The 21,991-nt window shown below is 46.9% G+C and overlaps 1 protein-coding gene across 3 annotated transcripts in view; it reads left to right on the plus strand.

The window, feature by feature from the left end:
- The window catches only part of PCDH1 (protocadherin 1), an 88,690-nt gene that overhangs the window by 21,108 nt on the left and 45,591 nt on the right, over positions 1-21,991 (plus strand). For all 3 annotated transcript variants that reach the window (XM_081206177.1, XM_081206179.1, XM_081206178.1), the window contains exons 2-3: positions 3,524-4,335; positions 9,334-11,526. In XM_081206177.1, coding sequence (XP_081062303.1) covers positions 3,524-4,335; positions 9,334-11,526 — 3,005 coding nt within the window. The remainder of the gene's footprint in view (positions 1-3,523; positions 4,336-9,333; positions 11,527-21,991) is intronic.

Here is a 21,991-nt window from a genome sequence, read left to right on the forward strand (position 1 = left end):
TCGGGGTGGTGGGGGAGGCAGAGGACATTTTCCACCCCCCGCCCCCGTTTTGGAGTTACCGGGGGGGCGCCAGAGGGATCTTTGCACCACGGCGCCGGATATGCTTAAGACGGCCCTGTGTTTAGTTTTCCACTTCCAGGTACTTCCTGGGGGGGGGGGGATTTTATGTGCTGCAGTTCCTCATGGGTCCTCCTTTCTCACAGTCATGCTGAGTGTTGACCAGGAGACTGCTGGCACCCCAGTCTTGCAGGGCCATGAGGATCCCTTGTGCTGTGGTTTTTCCATCTCTGCTGCCCCATGTGAGCCTTCTTCCCCATCACCCTCTGTGGTGCCAGCTGCCTGCTGCTCTCTCCCTCTCTCGCTGCCAGCCCCCTCTTCCTTCCCTAGGACCGGGGAAATTGGTGTGCCAACCAAGACTGCTAGGCAGGCAGGCTGGTTGCAGCAACCCCATATTTGCTTCGTCTAGTCCACTGTGTCCACTGTGCTCATCCCAGTATGATTGCTGGTGCTGGTGCTGTTACTGCCTCTTAGGTTTTAGGGCCTGGAATCAAAATACAGCACACATTCCTATTTTCTCTCCTCATTTTACTGCTGCTGGCAACATTTTGCCCCATATATGACAGGGTCCCTCTCACGTTGAAAAAGCGACTCTTAATTCTTTCTTTCCCATCACCACTGCTGCTGACAACAATCTGCCCCTTATAAGACAGGGATTTGAGTAAAAAGTCTCCCGTGTTATTTTTCTGTGCCTATCTGCCTATTAGATAAGGCAAGTTAGTGGGGTTTCCAAGGATTGGTGGTGGTTTTCTGGATTGCAGTTCAGATTCAGTGGTTGTATTACTGAATCAAGTGGAGGCATAACAATTTGCACTGCCTTCATTTTAATGCTCCAAAATGCTATTTAAATGCTAAGGCTGCAGTCCTGGATGCACTAACCTGGGAGTAAACCCCATTGAACTCAATGGGTGTTACTTCTGAGTAGACTTGTATAGACTTGTGCTATATGTATAATTATTAACCATTTACATCAGGGATTGCAAGTCAGTTTATTTACATCCGTCTCCAGATGTTCTTCCCCCTTATTGTAGCGTGTGTGTGCAACAGTGATAAAGTGAATCTTCCCTCCTGTTAGCAGTTGACTTCTTGGGGAAGAAAAGGACAGGTGGTGTCTCCTAGAAAGAGAACTTGGAATAGTGGGTCTCTGCTTGGTATGGCACAAGAATTAAGTTGTGATTATCTCTTCCAAAGTGTTGTTTGCAGAACCTATGAGGTAGGAACAGGTGCCTTCAGTCAGACCCCTGCCCCAGTTCTGCTTATACTCTGGGTGCCTTTGGACAGTGGCTGTGGGTCACTTGCAGGCCATTCAAATGCAGTTCTTATGTGTTCACATTAGCTTCATTCCCTCATTCATTTATGCAGTTCCCAGATTTTTGTATATATACATAACATATTTTCCATTACAAGTCAATTGTCTTAGGACTTCCCAGTCCATTCCTCTATGACATTCTTTTTTTAAAAAAACAACAACAACCGCTTAATTCCCATTTTATTACACTTCCACCATTTGGAATCCACACCAGAGTTTGGCCTAATGTATCCAGGCTGTGATTATTTTGTATACCTGTGTGCGCACACTTAAAAAATAAAAAAAAATCACTCAAAGATCATAAGAACAAACATTGCCAGCCCTTAGTTATCATGTCCCATAATGGGGGAAACGGGAGGGGAGGGGTAATAGCTATTTCCATTTGGTATGTATAAATAAATAAATAAATAAATAAATAAATAAATAGGTCTTGCATAAGAGTAGTATTTAGCTATTTTAACTGTTTGATTTTTCTGGGATGGAGTGAGTGGAAATGTAAAATTAAAAAACGGGATATCGGATGGTCCCTTGTAACTGTTAGCAGAACAGCCAGCCGCACAACCATTTTCATTTATTTCTTCCCCCGAAAAAAAGAAGCCCTGGTGCCACTCCTCGTGTAGGAATTAATGAGATCTAATTGCTGGCTGGCAGAAAAAAAAAGTTATGCCTGAACAGCACAGAGATTTAGAGGAGACTCCCTAAAACACGTCCGGGTGTTTTTGCATGAAGTGCCGTAGCTCACGGGCGGGGAGCCTGCGGCCCCCTAGTCCGTGGGTGACTGTTGGCAATTCTGGCTGGGGCTGAGCATACATAAAGAATGTTCTGTCCTTCTTTGGCACCAGTTGGCCAACCATACCCAAGAGAAAAGCCTCTGGTTTCTTCAGGAAGGTATATTTAAATACCTTTTTCAGTTCATTATATATCATTTCCCAGAAAGCCTTAATCTTTGGGCATGTCCACCAAAGGTGAAAGAATGTACCTTCAGTCTCTTTACATTTCCAGCATTTATTATCAGACAAGTGGTAAATTTTTGCAAGCTTGACTGGGGTCATGTACCACCTATAAATCATTTTCATAATATTTTCCTTTAAGGCATTACATTCCGTAAATTTCATACCGGTGGTCCACAACTGTTCCCAGTCAGCAAACATAATGTTATGAACAATATCTTGTGCCCACTTAATCATGGCTGATTTCACCGTTTCCTCCTGTGTATTCCATTTCAACAGCAATTCTGGCTGGGGCTGAGGGGAGCCCCACAACTTTCACTGGGCTGGCAGCCTGCCCTGCCCAGACTGATGCTATACCATTGCCCCCCAGACCAGTGTGCCTGCCCACCTGTGTTGATGACGCCACCTTCCCATTCGTGTGCAATGCTGGCCTTAAAAAAAAAAAAATCATTCCTATGGCAGTGTTGGCAAAACCTGCCTCGTGGTCTGACTTGTGCAGTTTGGATAGCATAAGAGACTCTTGCCGTTGTGTATGGGGTTGTTTTTGTGTGTGTGTGAAGAGAGAGAGAGTGCATAATACTGGTGTTTGGGTGTGTTCTTAAAGAGCAGCTGTGCTTTCCTCATTCTCGTGTTAGGTATACTGGCATAGCTGTCAACGTTTCCCTTTTTTTAAGGGAAATTTCCTTATTCCGAATAGGATTCCTCGCAAGAAAAGGGAAAAGTTGACAGCTATGATATGCAGGAGCACACAGACATTTCTGTGAAGGAAAGCTCACGCCATAGACTTGGTACGTGGCATAGTCTGCATTTATGGCCCTTTGTCCCTCTGGGATGGCGCTGTCTGCCCACCAAGAGTCCATGGGGACATTGTAGCTGCCCCCCCCCGCCTTTCTGCATCCCTGGCAGCGATTACGAGTCTTCCTGTGGTGACTAAGGAGCAGAGCAGTGGGAGGTGCGGCTTCCGACAGGGTCGGGCGGGCGGGCGTGGCCAGTCTGGTTTCGGGGTTGGGATGATTGACGTCAGCACCTCCGAGGCTGGGCACTCTTCACCTGTTTCCAGGAGGCGGCAAGGCCCATACAAGTGTTTGCCTGCTCCACAGAGGACTGTGTACATAGCCCTCAGCAGCTAACATGCTGCCTCCTGCAAATATTCGGCGAAGGCTTCTTGGAGTGTACTAATGCCTGCTCTCTCCCTCCTTTCTTCCAGCTCTGCCGCCGTTCAGGATGCAGCAGCTGATCTCCTACCTGGGCTTGTGGCTCTTCTTCCAGCTCCCCTGCCTGAGCTCCGGGACACGTGTCGTCTACAAGGTACAGGAGGAGCAGCCACCCAACACACTCATCGGCAGCCTGGCAGCAGACTATGGCTTCCCAGATGTGGGGCACTTGTATAAGCTGGAGGTAGGTGCCCCCTACCTGCGTGTGGATGGTAAGACTGGTGACATCTACACTACAGAGACCTCCATTGACCGAGAGAGCCTGCGAGAATGCCAGCAGCTGTTTCCAGGGGACCCGTGCTTCCTGGAGTTTGAGGTTTCCATCACGGACCTGATGAACAATAGCCCACGCCTGCTGGAAGGGCAGATTGAGGTGCTGGACATCAATGACAATACGCCCAACTTTGCCTCTCCCGTTATCACATTAGCCATTCCTGAAAACACCAATATTGGGACACTCTTCCCCATTCCGCTGGCCATGGACCGTGATGCTGGCGCCAACGGTGTGGCTTCCTATGAGCTCATGCCTGGTTCAGATGCCCAGAAGCTTTTTGGCTTGCAGGTAGCAGAGGACCAAGAGGAGAAACAGCCACAGCTGATCGTCATGGGAAGCCTGGACCGGGAGCAATCAGAGTCCTATGACCTGACTATCAAAGTACAGGACGGGGGCAACCCACCACGTGCTAGCAGTGCCTTGCTGCGCATCACCATCCTGGACATGAATGACAATGCGCCCAAGTTTGAGAAGCCCCTCTACGAGGCCGAACTCTCGGAGAACAGCCCCATTGGTCACTCCGTGCTGCAGGTGAGCCCCTCCTTCTGTGGGGAAATGGGGGGAACTAAACAGCTCTCAGGTGGGACTGGTGAATGTATTTCCTGTTTGAAAAGCAGGGCAAGCTTGTGTGACTCAAGGTTTAGAATGACTGGCATTTTCAGAGGCCGTGCAGATATGCCGCTGCTTTTCCCAGCTAAATTTCACTGCTGTTTGACAATCTGGAGAACGGGAAGAGGGCGTGGGGAACGCAAAAGTGGCTTAGCAAGGATTTTCATGGGGGGATGAAAGCCAGCTTGGGTGGGAAGGGTAGAAAAAAGACAGGTGTGCATGGGACACACCGTCTTCAGTGCTGGCCCAACCCTGGCTGAGACCTCATCACTTCAGAATGGAGATGGCAAATCTAATGTTTGATTTATGCCCCTATAGATTTTTTCAATTTCATTGTTCTGTATGGGACAATGACAATAAAGATTATCGTAATACATATACACAGAGAGAGAGAGAGAGAGAGTTACAACCTTGTTGGATCAGGATAATGCTGATGACTTAGGTCAGAACCTTTCCTCCTGGCATAGGTGGAATTGGTGGTGCTCAGGCACTGAAAGGGATTCCTAGGATTTGCGGTTAGATCATTTTACTGTGGGTTTAAAATTCTAATTTTTCACTCTTCTATTGGGATATCACCGGTTTATGAAGCAGCAGCCCAAGCCGAGGGTGTGAGCATTTGATTCCTCCTTTTTTAGGAGAAGGGACGGGGGTACCACCTTCCACCTTGCGTGTGAAGGTGATACCTGGAATTGACATTTAACATCAGGGCCCTCCATCCATCCAGTACAGCAAAATGATAAGCAAGAGGAGCAGACAAGAACAGAAATGACTGGCTGTAAGAGAAAAGCAAACATTAGGCAGACCTTTTAAAAAAGCAAACAATGAGTATGGGGGTGATTTCTTGGAATAGGGCACAGCTTTGAGAAATGAGTAATCTGTGGCCAAGGTGACTGGCAACCTCTGTTACTGCAGCTCCTGATGCTTCATAAAGTGCTTCTATTGGGTTACCTGGCAGGAGGGAGGGGAGCCTATGAGGCGCCATTGGCTTGGCTGGAGCCAATCGCCACCTGGTTTCCCCACCTTCCCTTCCAGAACAATCTCATACAATGTGTCTGGATTGGCTCCCTTCCCTTTTGAATTATTCCCATTAAATTGTAAACTATTATATTCAACTGTGAAATCCGTGTTTATAAAGTGCTTTTCGTGTGTTCACAGTGTGCCATGTGCATTTTCGCAAAAGCTCTTTCAATCATTCTGTTAGGTATTTTGTAAAACAAATCTCTTTCTGTCTAGATGTAACACCTGAAGTGGCTTAAGTTACTGCAGGTAAACTTTCTCCTTCAGACACAATATAAGAGCTTGGGCATATATGGAACTGTGTGCAGCAAGAAGAGGAAGGGGTGGGTCTTTGCAATTCACCATTTTTCTTTCTTGCATTTTTGGTTGTTGTTGCTCTTGCTGTGGCCCTGCTTGGCTAGTTTATACCTTCTCCATGTTTATAATTAAAGCCAATTGCTGAGTATCCATTTTCTGATGACAGCAGAGAGACATGTTGTCTTGTCAGTAGGGCTGTGTTGTTGTTGTTAAGCTGCTACTTCACAGCCCCCTTTGTTGTCTACTGAGTGGTGCAATCTTATACCTGCCTATTCAAAAGATGCTTGATAGCATCAGCTCAGATTAGTTATCTCGTATTTTAACGAGTAACTGATCGGGCAAAGATGTACCCTTGGGACAGTCCCACTGCAGGAGCAAGTCCTCACAATGAGGCATTGTTGGGGCCCACCATGCGCCTGCCATTGTGAGACGCACTGTTTCCTCTAGGTTTTGCTGACACCTCTGGGTCCTGATTTTTGGAGCTGACACCCCACTCTAATGAATGCAAAAGGAAAGTGTGGTTTCCCACAACCCAAGAGGCACATACAGATCTAGGGTTGCCTCACCTCAAAAAGGATATTGAAGAGTTGAGAAACATTCAGGAAAGGGCAGCCAAAATGATCACAGGTGTGGAACACCTGACCTATGAGGAAAGACCCCATGATTTCAAGCTCTTTAGCTTAGAGAACAAGCAAGTGAGAAGGTAGTATGACAGAAGTTAATAAAACTATGCATTGCATGGAGAAAATAGAGAAAGGTTTTTGTCCCTCTTTCATAACACTTGAACTGAGTGTTGGAAGATTAGGAAAGATAAAAGAAAGCACTTCTTCACACAGCATGTAATTAAACTATGGAACTCGCTCCCCTAGTATTGATCTTGGGTTTGTCCCTTCTCAGCTAGGGAGTCATTCAATGGTTTATGCAGTAAGGACTTTCTTTGCGGAAAGCCTTTGGCACAGCCCCACTTCTTTCTATTGCTCAGCGTCAGGGACCTGCTGGGTGGTTTTTGGATTGGTTTTCTTGGTAAATTCTTTGCATACCAGAGTGGAAGAGGTGGCCTCTCAGCTAGACCAGCCAAGCCAGTTCCACCAGAAAGAGAAATGCCTCCTGTCAGTCTCAGGCAACACCTGGGCTTTTAGCCAAGAGCTGAAAGAACTGGGGAGCCTAGCAAGCTTCTGCTGGAGTCATGGGATGTGGGTTATGGAGTTAGCTGGGGCATTGTTGTATGTGCAGTTGGGGCACTTAGAAGACAGTGTTTGGGTGTATCAGGTATGGACTGTGGGTGTCATCTTTGACTAACAGAGGACTTGAATGGCAGGATGTAGTAATAGTGGTTATTTAATTGGGACAATTTGCATGTAGTGATAAACCACGTTTAATGACGATGGGGACGGCCAGATCACTCTGGCTTTGCTCCTCCTTTGGTGGAAATGGGAGTAGGAAGCTATGAAGCCTTTGCATGTCATTACCAAGGTTGCGGTTTGTTTCTCCCTAACAAACCATGATCAGCAAGTCAACAGCAAACCATGACTTCATGTTGGCTAATGATTGTGGTTTGTTAGGGAGAACCACAACCCCAGATTTGTAATGCTGTAATGACAGGCAAAGGCCTTATGGTTTATTGCTGCTGCTGCTTGCACCAGAGAAGGAACAAAGTAGGGAGAGATCCAGCAGCATTCATTAGCACACTTCTCAATTACCCTGACTTACTGCTACATATTAAAGAGACCATTTGTTGCATTTTACCACACCATTTCTCAAACGTGGGCATTGTCTCATTTTATCCTCCCCACAACAACCATGTGAAATTGAGTAAGGTTGAGAAAAAGACTGGACCAAGATCGCCCGGTGAGGTACTGTGGACAGTTCTGGTCACCCATCTCAAAAAAAAACAGAGTTGGAAAATGTGTACAAAAGGCCAACCAAGGGATTGTAGCATCTTCCCTATATGTTTGGGTTTGGGGGTTTTTTTTAATAAAGAACTTGTTGTTTTAGAGAAAAGGAGACATGATAGAGGTTTATAACATTATGTCTCATGTGCAGATAATATATGGAGATATATTTCTGTCTGCTTCCCAGAACACTAGAACGCAGGGCTACCCAATAAAACCTATAGCTCAGCTAGTATATTCCAGACAGACAAGGAAGAACACAATGCCTGCTTTGTAATTCCTCCATCGCAGGGTGTGGATGGCCACTGCGTCACAGTGGCTTAAAAGGGGATTGCACAAGTTCATGGAAGACCGGTTTATCAGTTAGAAGAGGCACCTGGAACCTCCATGTTCACAGGCAGTGTATCTCTAAATGCTAGTTTCAAGGGGGCAAAGTTTGCACCTGGCTGGCCACTGATGGAAATAGGATGCTGAAGTAGGTAGAGCAAAGCTCTTTAATTTTTCTTATTATTTATGGATGAGAGAGGATACGAACAGATCCAAATCTGTAGAGTCCACACTACAACATCTCTTTTAATGCTTTTATGACAAGACAAGGCATGCCTCATGCTTGCAGGGTTGTTTTGTATTTTGTTAGAACCAGGAGTGGAACAGCCCAGAGCTATGTGAAAAATAGTGATTCCTGGAGGTAGACTTACACCTAAGATTAAAGATGAGGGAACCTCTGAGGACATCTTCAGTCTAGGAACACCATTCATACAAGAACGCACTCATGGCTTTCCCTCGCTGTCTTTCATTTAGACAATCAAATTCAGATTGGGGGAAAACAACCCTTTTCGTTGTTGCTATTTGTCAGGGAACTGACATCAGAGCAACAGGAGAAGGAGAGGCTCTCCGATTCTGCAGGGGAAGGTACCAGCACTAGGGGGAGACGCAGCTTGATAGAGGGGGAAGGAAATCAGCGTAACACCAAGGAGCCAGGAGAGCAAATGGGAGAAGAGGTGGAAGGGCTCTGGGATTCTTCCTTGGAAGTCAGTGAGGAGAGCACTGATCCTCCACTACCCACGCCCTCCCTGCGCAGGAGACTCCCGCGCAATGAGAGGCGGAGACGATTGGGTGTCAAACAGCTTTTATGCTGGCAAAGGTTTAAGAAACGCCCACAGACAGATTCTGCTAGCGACTGAGGCAGCCACGCTGAGATGGGCTGTGCAGTCAAGACGGTTTAACCCAGGCAGCCAAGCTCCCAAACGGGGACAGTTTACGCACGAGTAACTCCCAACCACTACACTATTGTTCTACAGTTAAGAGTAAAAAAGAGTTGCCAACCTATTACAAATCACCATTGTAGATCCTGATGTACTTTCTGCCCACCGCTATTATAGACAACAGTGCTATAAAAGTTTCAGTGTGAAACTTTTATTGGCAATCACCAAGAAAAATATTGGTAACTTTTGGAATTTTGACAGGGATGGCTCCCTTTGGCTTGCGTCTTGCCCAGTGAGAAGCAGCTGTAGTGAACTAGTGCTCTTGGTGTCGGTGCAATTGATTCAGTTGACATCACACGATGTGACGCAACACTTTGCGATGGCTGAAGTGTTCTGTCATCTCCTTGGTGCAAGGGATAGTTGGGGCACATTCTTAAGGTCAGCAAGCTCGGTTTTCTCAGGCATAATTTATCAAGGTACCTGCTCACCACTTCCTTTTCTCATTGCAGGTGAAGGCCAATGATTCTGACCAGGGTGCCAATGCTGAGATTGACTACTCCTTCCACCAAGCTTCCGATGTGGTTCGCCGGTTGCTGCGCCTGGACAGAGCCACTGGACTTATCACTGTTCAGGGTCCCGTTGATCGTGAAGACATCAATGTGCTCAAGTTCTCCGTGTTGGCCAAGGACAAAGGGGCCAACCCCAAAACTGCCCGTGCCCAGGTGGTGATTAGTGTCAGGGATATGAATGACAACGCTCCATCCATTGAAATCCGTGGTATTGGCTTGGTCACCCACCAAGATGGCATGGCTAATATCTCAGAAGATGTGCCGGTTGAGACACCTGTGGCTCTGGTACAGGTGTCTGATCGGGATGAAGGTGAGAATGCTGTTGTGACCTGTGTGGTGGCTGGTGATGTACCTTTCCAGTTGCGACAAGCCAGTGACACCGGAAGTGACAGCAAAAAGAAGTATTTTCTCCAGACCACAACGCCACTAGACTATGAGGCCGTGAAAGAATACACCATTGAGATTGTGGCTGTGGATTCTGGCAATCCACCTCTGTCCAGCACCAACTCTCTCAAGGTGCAGGTGGTGGATGTTAATGACAATGACCCAGTTTTCAGCCAGAGCTCAACAGAGGTATCTTTCCCAGAAAATAATTCCCCAGATGACTTGGTGGTAGAAGTGAGTGCTACTGATGCAGACAGCGGGTCCAATGCTAAGCTGGTGTACTCCCTAGTGACAGAGCCTTCATCCAAAGGCATATTCTCCATTGATCCAGAGTCTGGTGAAATCCGGGTTAAGACTGTCCTGGACCGTGAGCAGCGAGAACGCTATGAATTCTTGGTAGTCGCAGCGGACAAGGGCAGCCCTAGCCGGAAGGGGACGGCCTCCGTTGCCATCAACGTCATGGACCGCAACGACAATGACCCAAAGTTCATGCTAAGTGGCTACAACTTCTCCGTCATGGAAAACATGCCCCCTCTGAGTCCCGTGGGCATGGTGACAGTAATCGATGCAGACAAAGGGGAGAATGCCTTCATTCAGCTCTCAGTAGAGCAGGACAACGGGGACTTTGTTATCCAGAATGGTACTGGCACCATCCTCTCCAGCATTTCCTTTGACCGCGAGCGGCAGAGCACTTACACCTTCCGACTGAAAGCTGTGGATTCAGGTGACCCACCCAGGTCTGCCTATGTTGGGGTGACCATCAATGTGCTTGACGAGAACGACAACGCTCCTGTCATCATTTCTCCATCCAATGCTTCCTACAAGCATATCCAGCCGCACACTAGTCCTGGGCAGCAGGTCATGAGTGTCGGAGCCGAAGACATTGACTCTGGGATCAACGCTGAGCTGCAGTACAGCATCATGGGTGGAAACCCCTTTGAGCTCTTCAAGATTTCGCCCCAGAGCGGAAACATCACATTGGAGAAGGAGATCCTCCGCAAGCACCACGGGCTTCACCGCCTGGTGGTGCGCGTCAATGACAAGGGCAAGCCGTCTCGCCACGGCACCGCTCTGGTCCATTTCTACGTCAACGAGACCCTGACTAACCGCACGCTGCTGGAGACTCTGGTGGGACACAGCCTGGACACGCCTATCGACATTGACATTGCCGGCGACCCCGAGTATGAGCGCAGCAAGCAGCGCAGCAACATCCTCTTTGGGGTCATTGCAGGCATAGTAGCCGTCACTCTGGTCATTGTGCTGGTTGTGCTGGTGCGCTACTGCCGCCAGAAGGAGGCCAAGAGCGGCTACCAGGCGGGCAAGAAGGAAACCAAGGACCTGTACGCTCCCAAGCAAGGCAGCAAAGGCAACAAAGCCAAGAGCAAGGTCAAAAAGAACAAGTCCCCCAAGCCGCCCAAACCAGTCGAGGATGAGGAAGAAACGGGCTTGCAGAAATCCCTCAAGTTCAACCTGATGAATGACTCAGTCAGCGACAGCCCCCGCATCCACCTGCCCCTTAACTACCCCCCTGGCAGCCCTGACTTGGGCCGCCACTACCGCTCCAACTCCCCCTTGCCTTCCATCCAGCTCCAGCCCCAGTCGCCGTCTGCCTCCAAGAAGCACCAGGTAGTGCAGGACCTGCCGGCCACCAATACTTTTGTGGGCACAGGGGACAGCAATTCCACAGGCTCGGAGCAGTATTCAGACTACAGCTACCGCACCAACCCTCAGAAATACACCAACAAGCAGGTAGGAGAGCTTGTCCTCCACCCTCCCAGAACCCCCTCACGCCGCACCCGGGCCATATGGACAGAAGTGTGGGAGTGACGTGGACTCCGCCCACCCTGAATGAATGGACCTTGACCCCTTGGCATGTTGCAGGCCGGAGCCTGCAGGTGTCCAGGTGCCAGTTGCTCAGGAAAGGACTGCTCAGGGAAGAGGCCTCCTGCCAGCCCAGCCGGTGGAGGGAACAACTGTGTGGGAGGCGGGAGGAGACCTTCTGGCTGCAAGGAACAGGAGCTGGCAGGTGGCACCTGGGGGGAAGCAAGCATGTTGCTTGGGAGGGGCAGGATCCACTGGCGGGTGGGGTCTCTGTGCGTTCTGCTGGAGCCCTTTCACGGAGCCCTCCATGTATGGTGCTCACTGAAATAAAACGGGTCGGAAGGCATGCATTCTGGGTCTTTGTATATGTGTCCCAGGCGCCAGCCTCTCTTCCACTCACAAATCTTATACCTCGGGCAAGACGCAGAAATGCCTGTCCCAGTTCTGCCGCAGAGCCTGATGACACGAGAGCCTCAGTGTATCTGAGGACGCAGGGTAAGAAAGGCAAGTATCTTGAGCGGTGGCACAAAGGGTGTGGCTGCAAGGCTTTTGCATGTGGAAATGGCACCTGCCCCCGCAGCTGGGGCTTCTCTGCTGCTTTGAGTGCGCCTCCGCTCTGTGCATGCGTTGGGATACATCCGTGGAGTACAAGAAAGAGGTTAGCTTTGAGCGCATGTAGGGCACAGAGCTTATTGCTTCTTTTTCTTCTTTCTTCTTCTTTTTGTTCTTGCTGTGTTTGAAGCAAGGGCTGGTATCTGCTGAAATAAGAGATTCTGAACTGCATGACAGGGTACTTGGCAGCTTTGGGAGCACAGGAGAGGGAGACCTTGCAAACTGGTTAATGCACCGGGAAAGTCCGTAGGCGGTGTGGCTTCGGTAGGCTTTGTCCTTTCCTGTCTGTGCTTCAACCTGTAGAGGGTTTTCTGTGCAGGGTTCTGCAACAGATCCAAAGTACTGAGAGGAGGGGACTTGTCTCCCTGATACTGTGCCATGTTCTCCTTCCATCCAGACTTGTATGTCCTCAGAGTGAAAAGGTGTTTGCCTATTGAAGGGCTGCAATAAAATACTCGTTGCTAGTGAGCATGTTGTGAAGTGTGAATGTCTGGCTGTTGTACCGCAGCCTCTGGGGCAGTGGAGGAGAAGAGAATGAGGAGGAGGGAAGGACTTTCCTTCCAGAAGTCATTTTGCCACTGGTATCCTCCATTGTTCCTTTTTTGTTTGTAATTTAATATGGCCTGTTTGTGTATTTTTTATTATTATTTTATATGGTATGTTGGGCAAGGAAAGGGGAATATGGGGGGGAAATCACATTAAATCATGTTTCTTTTTTAAAAGAATACCATATGAACAATATTTCACAAATTAGTTTGGAATAATGCTATAGCATTATCCCAACGGGACCTACTATTTTTTAAAAAAATTAAAAATCCCCAGTTGTTTCCACACACATGCATTTCTGTTTAACAAAACAAATGGGTTTAAATCACAGTAGTGACTTTGTGTGCACTCATAACAAACTGTATTTTCTGCAAAAAAAAAGAAGAAAGAAAATCCTCATAAAAAGGACTTTTTGAGAGCTCCAGTTTTTGGCACGAGGCGTTATTGCTGCATTATCAGTGTATAATCTAGATAGCATTATTTTAATCCAAAGAACTGTTTGTATTGTTTCTCACACCCATTTGGTGCTCAGAACAACAGGGATTTCAATTTTTTATATCCTGCCTTTCCACCAAGAAGAAGAAAGCAGCCTATATGACTCTCCCTGGCCGTGTGTCATCTTCACAACCACCCTTAGAAGGAGATTAAGCTGAGGGATATTACCTGGTCTAAGGTCACCCAGGGAGCTTCATGGCTGCATAGGGATTTGAAGCTGAGACTCCCCAGTCCCAGTCTGACACCGTGGTCAATACACCACGCTGTGTTTTTATGGGGGCCCTAAGTATTTAATTTTCTTACATAACCAGCAAATCTGCCAAACATCTGTAGGGTTAGATTTGCAGTACGCACACAGCAGATTTGCAGCACAGTTTGCTCAGGGGTAGAAGTGTCCCTGCTGAGAATGTAAACAGCTTTAACAATAGATTGTTGTAAGCCAAAGTGTCTAAAGAACTTTTTGTTGAAGTGTAGTACATGTAAATGTTCCAAATAAACACACAAGTGTTTTAATTCTTTTTTCTAGCCACATTTAAGGATACAGAGGTTGCTAACTTATATAGGCACTGTCAATCTTTATCTGAAAAACACACCTGCAGGTCCAATTCCCATTTTACCTTACTTGAAAATGGTTCAGCCTCTGTTGTAATAGTATGTACCCTTTTCAATATTTCCAAAGTCATGTTGTGGCTCCTATACACACTCGCATGGGAGTAAATACTTTTGAGTACAATTTCTGAGTTGACCTGCATAAGGTTGCCCTGTTTGTTTCCTTTTTATATTATATCATGTTTGGACATTAAGAACCCCATCCCTAATGTTGGTAGTTCTGTAATTATTTATTATAGCAGCAAAAGGTAAAATTATATTGATCATCACAATATCTACTCAATTTTTTCTTTACCATCCCCAAAACAATACTTATCCTACTTATTGAGAAATATTCAGCGCCCAAATTTTAGACTATAGTGCTGGTGATACTAGGGGCACTCCCCCAGATGTTTACAGTTGCAGACTTAATTACATGATTCTTTAATTTTATAGAGCTCCTCTCCTTCTCTGCCCCTTCCCAAGGTCTATCCCTGTTTGCTCTACAAACCGCCCCTCAAGTTCACTACCTGGCTCCCACCAAAAGGATAAAACCATTAAAATGGCAGCGTAGTAATAATTGTTGCCATGCTGAGAAGTCTCAAGCCATCCTTGGATACCAATTACTGTGAATTTTCTAAGCTAATTCTTGTGTCCCTCACCCTCCAATGGATTGATAGATTAATTAAGTGGATTTGAATCTTCTTAAGTGTTTTTTGAGGGTCATAGGTAGGGAGAGGGAGCTTTCATTTTAACAACCGGAAGCCTTCCTATCCAACAAAAACACTTTCCCCACCTGGTTAAACTGTAACTTAGCTGATTAAGTAAGAGGTCTATCAAGTCTTTAAACAACCACCAACAAAGGCACTCATTTGATTACAGGCAATTCCCCATTTGTGCAGGGTTTGTGTTCCAAGGCACCAGGCACACTGGCGGGATGTACATAAGCCCCCTCCTCGCTCTGCCCCAGCCTCAAACACAGTCAAATGGGGAAGAGTATCAGGGTGAAGAGGTGGGGGGTAGCTGTGCGCAGGTGCACAGCCTGGGAGTCATTTTGGACTCACAGCAGTCCATGGAGGCACAGGTCACTTCTGTGTCCAGGGCAGCTGTTTATCAGCTCCATCTGGTACGCAGGCTGAGACCCTACCTGCCTGCAGATTGTCTCACCAGAGTGGTGCATGCTCTAGTTATCTCTCGCTTGGACTACTGCAATGCACTCTATGTGGGGCTACCTTTGAAGATGACCCGGAAACTACAACGCCGAGACCATATAACACCGGTCTTGAAAGACCTACATTGGCTTCCAGTACGTTTCCGAGCACAATTCAAAGTGTTGGTGCTGACCTTTAAAGCCCTAAACGGCCTCGGTCATGTATACCTGAAGGAGTGTCTCCACCCCCATCGTTCTGCCCAGACACTGAGGTCCAGTGCCGAGGGCCTTCTGGCGGTTCCCTCATTGCGAGAAGGGAGATTACAGGGAACCAGGCAGAGGGCCTTCTCAGTAGTGGCACCCACCCTGTGGAATGCCCTTCCAGCAGATGTCAAAGAGAAAAACAACTACCAGACTTTTAGAAGACATATGAAGGCAGCCCTGTTGAGGGAAGCTTTTAATGTTTAATAGACTATTGTATTTTAGTGTTCTGTTGGAAACTGCCCAGAGTGGCTGGGGAAGCCCAGCCAGATGGGTGGGGTATAAATAAATTATTATTATTATTATTATTATTATTATTATTATTATTATTATTATTATTATTATTATTATTATTTTCCTGTTAAGGCGTGTCTCATAGTAGTTGTTTAAACTGTTTCTATAAGTGCAATTGTTTTAACTGTTTTTACATATGTAGCTGTTTTATATTTGCTTTTATGTAAATGATTTCGTGACACCTCATAGAAAGCAATTCATAAATGAAATGGTAACAGCATAATAATAAAATTGCACAAAGGACCGGCCCATCTGCACACAGCGCAAGGGGAGGCAGAGACTCTTTGCAACGTGGATGGGATGGGGGAAGAAAGAGATGGCAGCCTACACTTAATCCCAAAGCAGCAGCAGATAGGATACCCACAAAAACTTGATGTTGGTTTAAGTCTGGGTGGAGCTTGTGCTGGAGAAGGAGGAGCAGAAAATTGGTGAGGGTGGACAGACACATGAAACTGCCAGCCGTGTGGTCATCAGGAGCTGGTTTGGGAGCAAGGTTGTGCTACTTAACTGAAGCACCAGCAGGAGAAGAACTTTATCAGAAATTGCCACTGTTATTAGGCCCCACCATCTCCGACTGCTGACCAGTGGCTGCGCAGATGCAGCAGCCCCTGAGAGCAGCACTTTGTGGTTCAGCAGCACCCCTTTCTCGCTCTGTGGCAGCCGTGGCAATGGTTCACCCCCTCTCCCCTCTCCTGTTGTTGTTTTTTTAAATAAATATTTATTAAAGTTTCAGACAAAGAAATTGCATAGAAACGAAAAATACAAGAATAAAAGACAAAAGTAAAAATACAAGAAAAATACAGAATAAGTACACAGATAAAAAAATAAAAATAAAAGCTCAACCTTTCCATATCTTACATTCATATCCTTGTTTCCCTGACCTCCTCATACCTCCCTTTTTTGTATTCCAATTCAGTTAATTAATTCAGCAATTTCTTTCCCTCCTTATTATCCTGATCCTTGATCTTAATATATTATAACATTAAATTTTTGCCTATTTAAAAATCCAGTTTCCCATATTCTTTTATATCATTACAGCTAGAAACCGCTAGAAAACATCATTCTAACATTCATTAATTTTGCAGTACTTCTGTAGATAGTCTTTAAATTTCTTCCAATCTTCTTCCACCGACTCTTCTCCCTGGTCTTGGATTCTACCAGTCATTTCCGCCAATTCCATGTAGTCCATCACTTTCATCTGTCATTCTTCCAGAGTGGGTAAATCTTGTGTCTTCCAACCCTCTCTCCCCTCTCCTGGACCAAAGAGGGCAGGTAGCATAGGGCAGCTGTTGCTTCTTCATCCATCTACTAAAGCTGGCAAGTGTATGGCCGTTCTGAGGAGGAGGAAGAGGAAGAAGCTGCTCCTGCCCCCTCCCATTTTATTTGAGAAGTCCAGCTGGGTGATTCAGCTCAGTGGGGATACGCAAAGGGAGTAGGCCCTGCTTTCCTTTGTGCACCCTTTCTGGGTATTAGGGTGGTGAAAGTTTGGGCCTGTGATCTAGATTTCTTTTCAAGACCCCTTCCATATTGCATTGCATTGCATAAGCACTCCAGCATCCCATCCTGCCTTTAGTCTGTGCAACGGAGAGCAATGGCAGGAAGGAGGAGGGAGGGCGAAAGGGACCCTTCCTTTGCTCCATCCTGCTGAGGATGCTAAGGAGAATACAGTGGTACCTCGGGTTACAGACGCTTCAGGTTACAGACTCCGCTAACCCAGAAATAGTACCTCGGGTTAAGAACTTTGCTTCAGGATGAGAACAGAAATTGTGCTCCGGCGGCGCGGCGGCAGCAGGAGGCCCCATTAGCTGAAGTGGTGCTTCAGGTTAAGTACAGTTTCAGGTTAAGAACAGACCTCCAGAACGAATTAAGTATTTAACCCGAGGTACCACTGTAGAGTTTATGTTTGGGAGGAGAAGAGAAACTTGGGGAGGTTCGGGAGAGTGGCAGGTGGTGGGTGGGTTAGAGTACACCTTTCTAAACACTTGTATTGGGTATTTTCTGGGTTTCCAAAAGTGTCCGCAGAAAGTGACAGCATTAAAATCCCTAACCATAATTATTTCTTTATTATTATTATTATTATTTTATTTATGTATTACGTTTATATCCCACCGTTCCTCCAAGGTGCTCAGGTTTTCACACATGGTTCCTCTTCCTCCCCATTCTATCCCCACAACAACAACCCAGTGAGGTAAGTTAGACTGGCCCAAGGTCACCTGGTGAGCTTCACAGCTGAGCAGGGATTTGATCCCCTGTCTCCCAGGCCCTAGTCCAATCCTCTAGTGACCCCATCACACCGGCTGTCATTTCTGACATTGACCAATCATGTTCATTAAGCCAAAAATCCTTCTAAGAACTCTGGAGATGGCAGAGAAAATGCAAGCCATGGGAAAGTGCTGGCTCTGCTCTTCTCTCTTGCCCTCATTCTGGTGCTTCTACAAAAGCAGGTGGGGATTGAACAAATGTAAGGAGTTTGGGGCCTTGAATTGGGAAGTCTGTCCATAGGGTCCCAGTGCACCACCAGAGAAGCCCTTGGGAAGAGAGGGTCTCCAGCTTCATCTCTATTGTGTTGCAGTAGTGCCCTAGTAAAAGCCAGGAATGGGGTTGCAGCTTGGCACTCTGGCCATAGCATATGACGCAAGGAACTCCTATCTAGCTCTTGCTTCAGGTTTGGTTCCTCACTCTGAGCAACTCACCCATGACAGAAGATGCTAAACAGATGACTGCTCTGCCTTCCCTCAAGTTCCCTTCATCATATCATTTGCCCATTTTGGAACCTGACCATGGAAGAACCACCAACTCAAGGCCTGATCTAAAAGCCTGCGAGCGTCTGGTTCAAGCACCAGCAGAATGATCAGGCTGCTTGTGGAGTGCCCTCATGCCCATCCCTTCTGATTCCAAAGGACCAGCATCTTGCCTGCAACTGGTAGTGGAGGTGGGAGCAGATGCTCGAGGTCCCTGGTGCATCCATTTCTGCCAGGAATGCCACTGGGATTTTAAGCCCCAGCATTTCCAGTAGAAAAACTGGCTTTCCACTTGGCTGGGAGAAGGCCCTCTGGAGATCTTTCTCTAGAACCCTTTGGTTCATTATCTCCTTTGGAAGCTGATTGTGAGTCTGTTTGGACTCTCTGCCTCTAGTGGTTCCTGACAGCTTGCTCAGACTCCATTAATCTATGGGTTTACATTACAGTGGTACCTCGGGTTACATACGCTTCAGGTTACAGACTCTGCTAACCCAGAAATAGTGCTTCAGGTTAAGAACTTTGCTTCAGGATAAGAACAGAAATTGTGCTCTAGCGGCGCGGCAGCAGCGGGAGGCCCCATTGGCTAAAGTGATGCTTCAGGTTAAGAACAGTTTCAGGTTAAGAACAGACCTCCGGAACGAATTAAGTACTTAACCCGAGGTACCACTGTACTCCCAAAAACATAATGGATGGAGCCACCACTGGGCTCCAGGCTCTGCAGGAATAGATCATCACCAGGCAGAAAACTAGTTGTTCTTAGACAAGATTCCCAACTGCAAGCAGAAGACTATCAGAAAACCATTGTACCACAAGCCAGGAACTCACAGCTCCAAATGCCTTTACACAAATGTTTTAATAGCACCCAAACTTGCATAGTTTTATTGCCCAGTGCCAAGCTATTGTCTATGCTGCAGCCTGAGACCTGTCACATGGACAAGACTGAATTGGTTCTAGCACTATGGAGAGAAGATCTCGACTGGGTATCTCCGTCCCTGAAGGGGAAAGCCCACTTCTCCATCATGGGAGGCTTTCTTGGCTGCCTTTATGAAGATTTTTGAACCACCTAAGGCCTGCCCAGAACAGCACTTTGGTGACTTATGTCACTAGCTGGTCAGGTTCCACTTATGTGGCTCAATTCTAATCCCTTACAGGGGATATCAGCAACCAGAGATGAAGGATGAGTTGGCCGTTGTGAAAACCATCACTGAGTTATTGAGCATGCCTCTGTACTGACACTCGCCTCCAAGAGCAGAAGCATGGGGGCGTGGCCAAGGAGATCTTATGGGTGTGGCCAGTTCTGGTTTTCTCTCCACCCGGCTCCCTTGCAAAGATACTACAGATACAGCCAGGATACAGCTGCTGCCACAGTTGCTTCTCTGCAGGAAAGAAATATGTGCGGCCCCACCTGTTCTGGTTCTCTCCCCTTCCCTTTGCAATGAAACAGTGGAATTTTTTTATACCTAAGTGTTGTGCCTTGGTTCAGAGTTGCCACCACAATTTCTAGTGTGTGTTCAAGTCAAAGAAACCGTACATTACTCAGAAGCAGGCCTCAATGAATCCCTGGGATTGCCACTTCATAAGCTTGTACAGAATTGCAACCTAAGTAGGTTAGTCATAAAGGTGCCCCACAGGCACTGTTTGGGAGGATACAGCGATCTTAGTCATTTCTACATCATCTTTCCAGAATGTGGAATAGGGAGAAAGGATATTAAGTGGACCAGGAGCTGGCAGACCGGGATTCAAATCCTCACTCAGTCATGAAGTTCACTGGCTGACTTGGGCCAGTCTCTCAGCTTAACACACTCCACAAGGTCTTTGTGAGGATAACACGGGGGAAAGGAGACCCATGACTGCCACCTAATAATAATAATAATAATAATAATAATAATAATAATAATAATTTATTATTTATACCCCGCCCATCTGGCTGGCTTCCCCAGCCACTCTGGGCGGCTTCCAAAAAAATATTAAAATACTGCTATACATCAAACATTAAAAGCTTCCCTAAACAGGGCTGCCTTCAGATGTCTTCTAAAACTCTGGTAGTTGTTGTTCTCTTTGACATCTGGTGGGAGGGCGTTCCACAGGGCTGGTGCCACTACCGAGAAGGCCCTCTGCCTGGTTCCCTGTAACTTGGCTTCTCGCAGTGAGGGAACCGCCAGAAGGCCCTCGGTGCTGGACCTCAGTGTCTGGGCAGAACAATGGGGGTGGAGACGCTCCTTCAGATATACTGGGCTGAGGCTTTTTAGGGCTTTAACGGTCAGCACCAACACTTTGAATTGAGCTCCTTGGAGGAAGGGTGGAATGGACACAAACCCAATAATGATTAAAAGAAATGAGAATTGTTTAAAAATTAAATATCCAGCCTTCCTGCCCCTGGTTTTACATTGGGGAGGTGTGGAGGGCCGGTTTGGAATCATTAAACAAACAAATAAAAAACAGCAACCCAAAATCAAAGGGGGAAATGATCTGATCTACAGCTGCGATATGCGGACCTAGAAACATAAGACTTTATAGGTAGCTCTTCAGCAAATCCAGCATGTGCCTTGCCTGTTGCAACAGGCTTGCCTGGGTGTGGTGTGCAAGAAGAGACTGCAACCCGTGCACAGTGTTCTTGTTTGAGCCTTTTGTAATGCAATTTAAATTTGCATTAAGTGTTGAATACTCTTTTTATCCTTAGAAGCCTTTAAAATAGCTTGTACTGCAGTACAATTTCAGCAAAACAGAGAAAGGACCAGCACGTTTATTAGTGCATAAGCTTTTGGAGGCTAAAGTCCATTTCGTTCGATGCATCATTTGTGGTAAACCGTGAACATTTACGTAACAATACACTTGCAAACCCTTAAAGTGCTCCCAGTATCTCCATCCATGTAACAAAAATTGTATAAGTAAAACAAATACATAGGGAAAGACAACAAAGCCACTTTGCAGCCAGTCCTGCTCAGTTACACAAAAAGGTAGCACGGGAGCTCAGAGAACAAGTGCACTCCTAAGGCCTGGCTGGGTATGTGTGGTCTTCAAGGAAACAGCTCTGAGCATGCTCAGAACAGATGCCTGGTTCTGATCTAGGCTAAGGCTGTTCTTGAAGCAGTCCTAACGCCTCCCAAGTCTGCTATAGTGGCTGTGCTGGATAGCCCTCTTAACCACAGATTTTTTAGCTGGACAAGTCCATTCAATCACTTGCCTTTTTTGCTTAGAGATGCATGGGAGGAATTTGGGGTTGGCTGTGTGGGGCAGAGAGCTGATTGACAGCAACGTTTGCAGAACCTCAGACTTCAATCAGAATTATAAAATGGGGGGGCAGGAAAGAGAGTGTAGCTTTGAAATAAGTTTATTTTTAAAACGCTTGACATACACATTAGGAGGGCTGTGCCCGGTGCTATTTTTGTAGAAAAAAAGGTGACAGAACTTGCCATGAACACCTCCCTCGTTCTCTTAGAATGGCAATGGTGCCCACCTGAGAGGTGCCAGAACTGAGTTCCAGTGAGTTCCCACGCAAAAAAGCCCTGGCTGTGCCCTGATAACCCTGGTGGACCAGCTTCCATTTCCCGCTTGGACTACTGCAATGCGCTCTACGTGGGGCTACCTTTGAAGGTGACTCGGAAACTACAGCTAATCCAGAATGCGGCAGCTAGACTGGTGACTGGGGGCAGCCGCCGAGACCACATAACACCGGTCTTGAAAGAACTACATTGGCTCCCATTAC

Source organism: Podarcis bocagei (assembly GCF_964188305.1).
Source record: "Podarcis bocagei genome assembly, chromosome: 8".
NCBI lineage: Eukaryota > Metazoa > Chordata > Lepidosauria > Squamata > Lacertidae > Podarcis > Podarcis bocagei.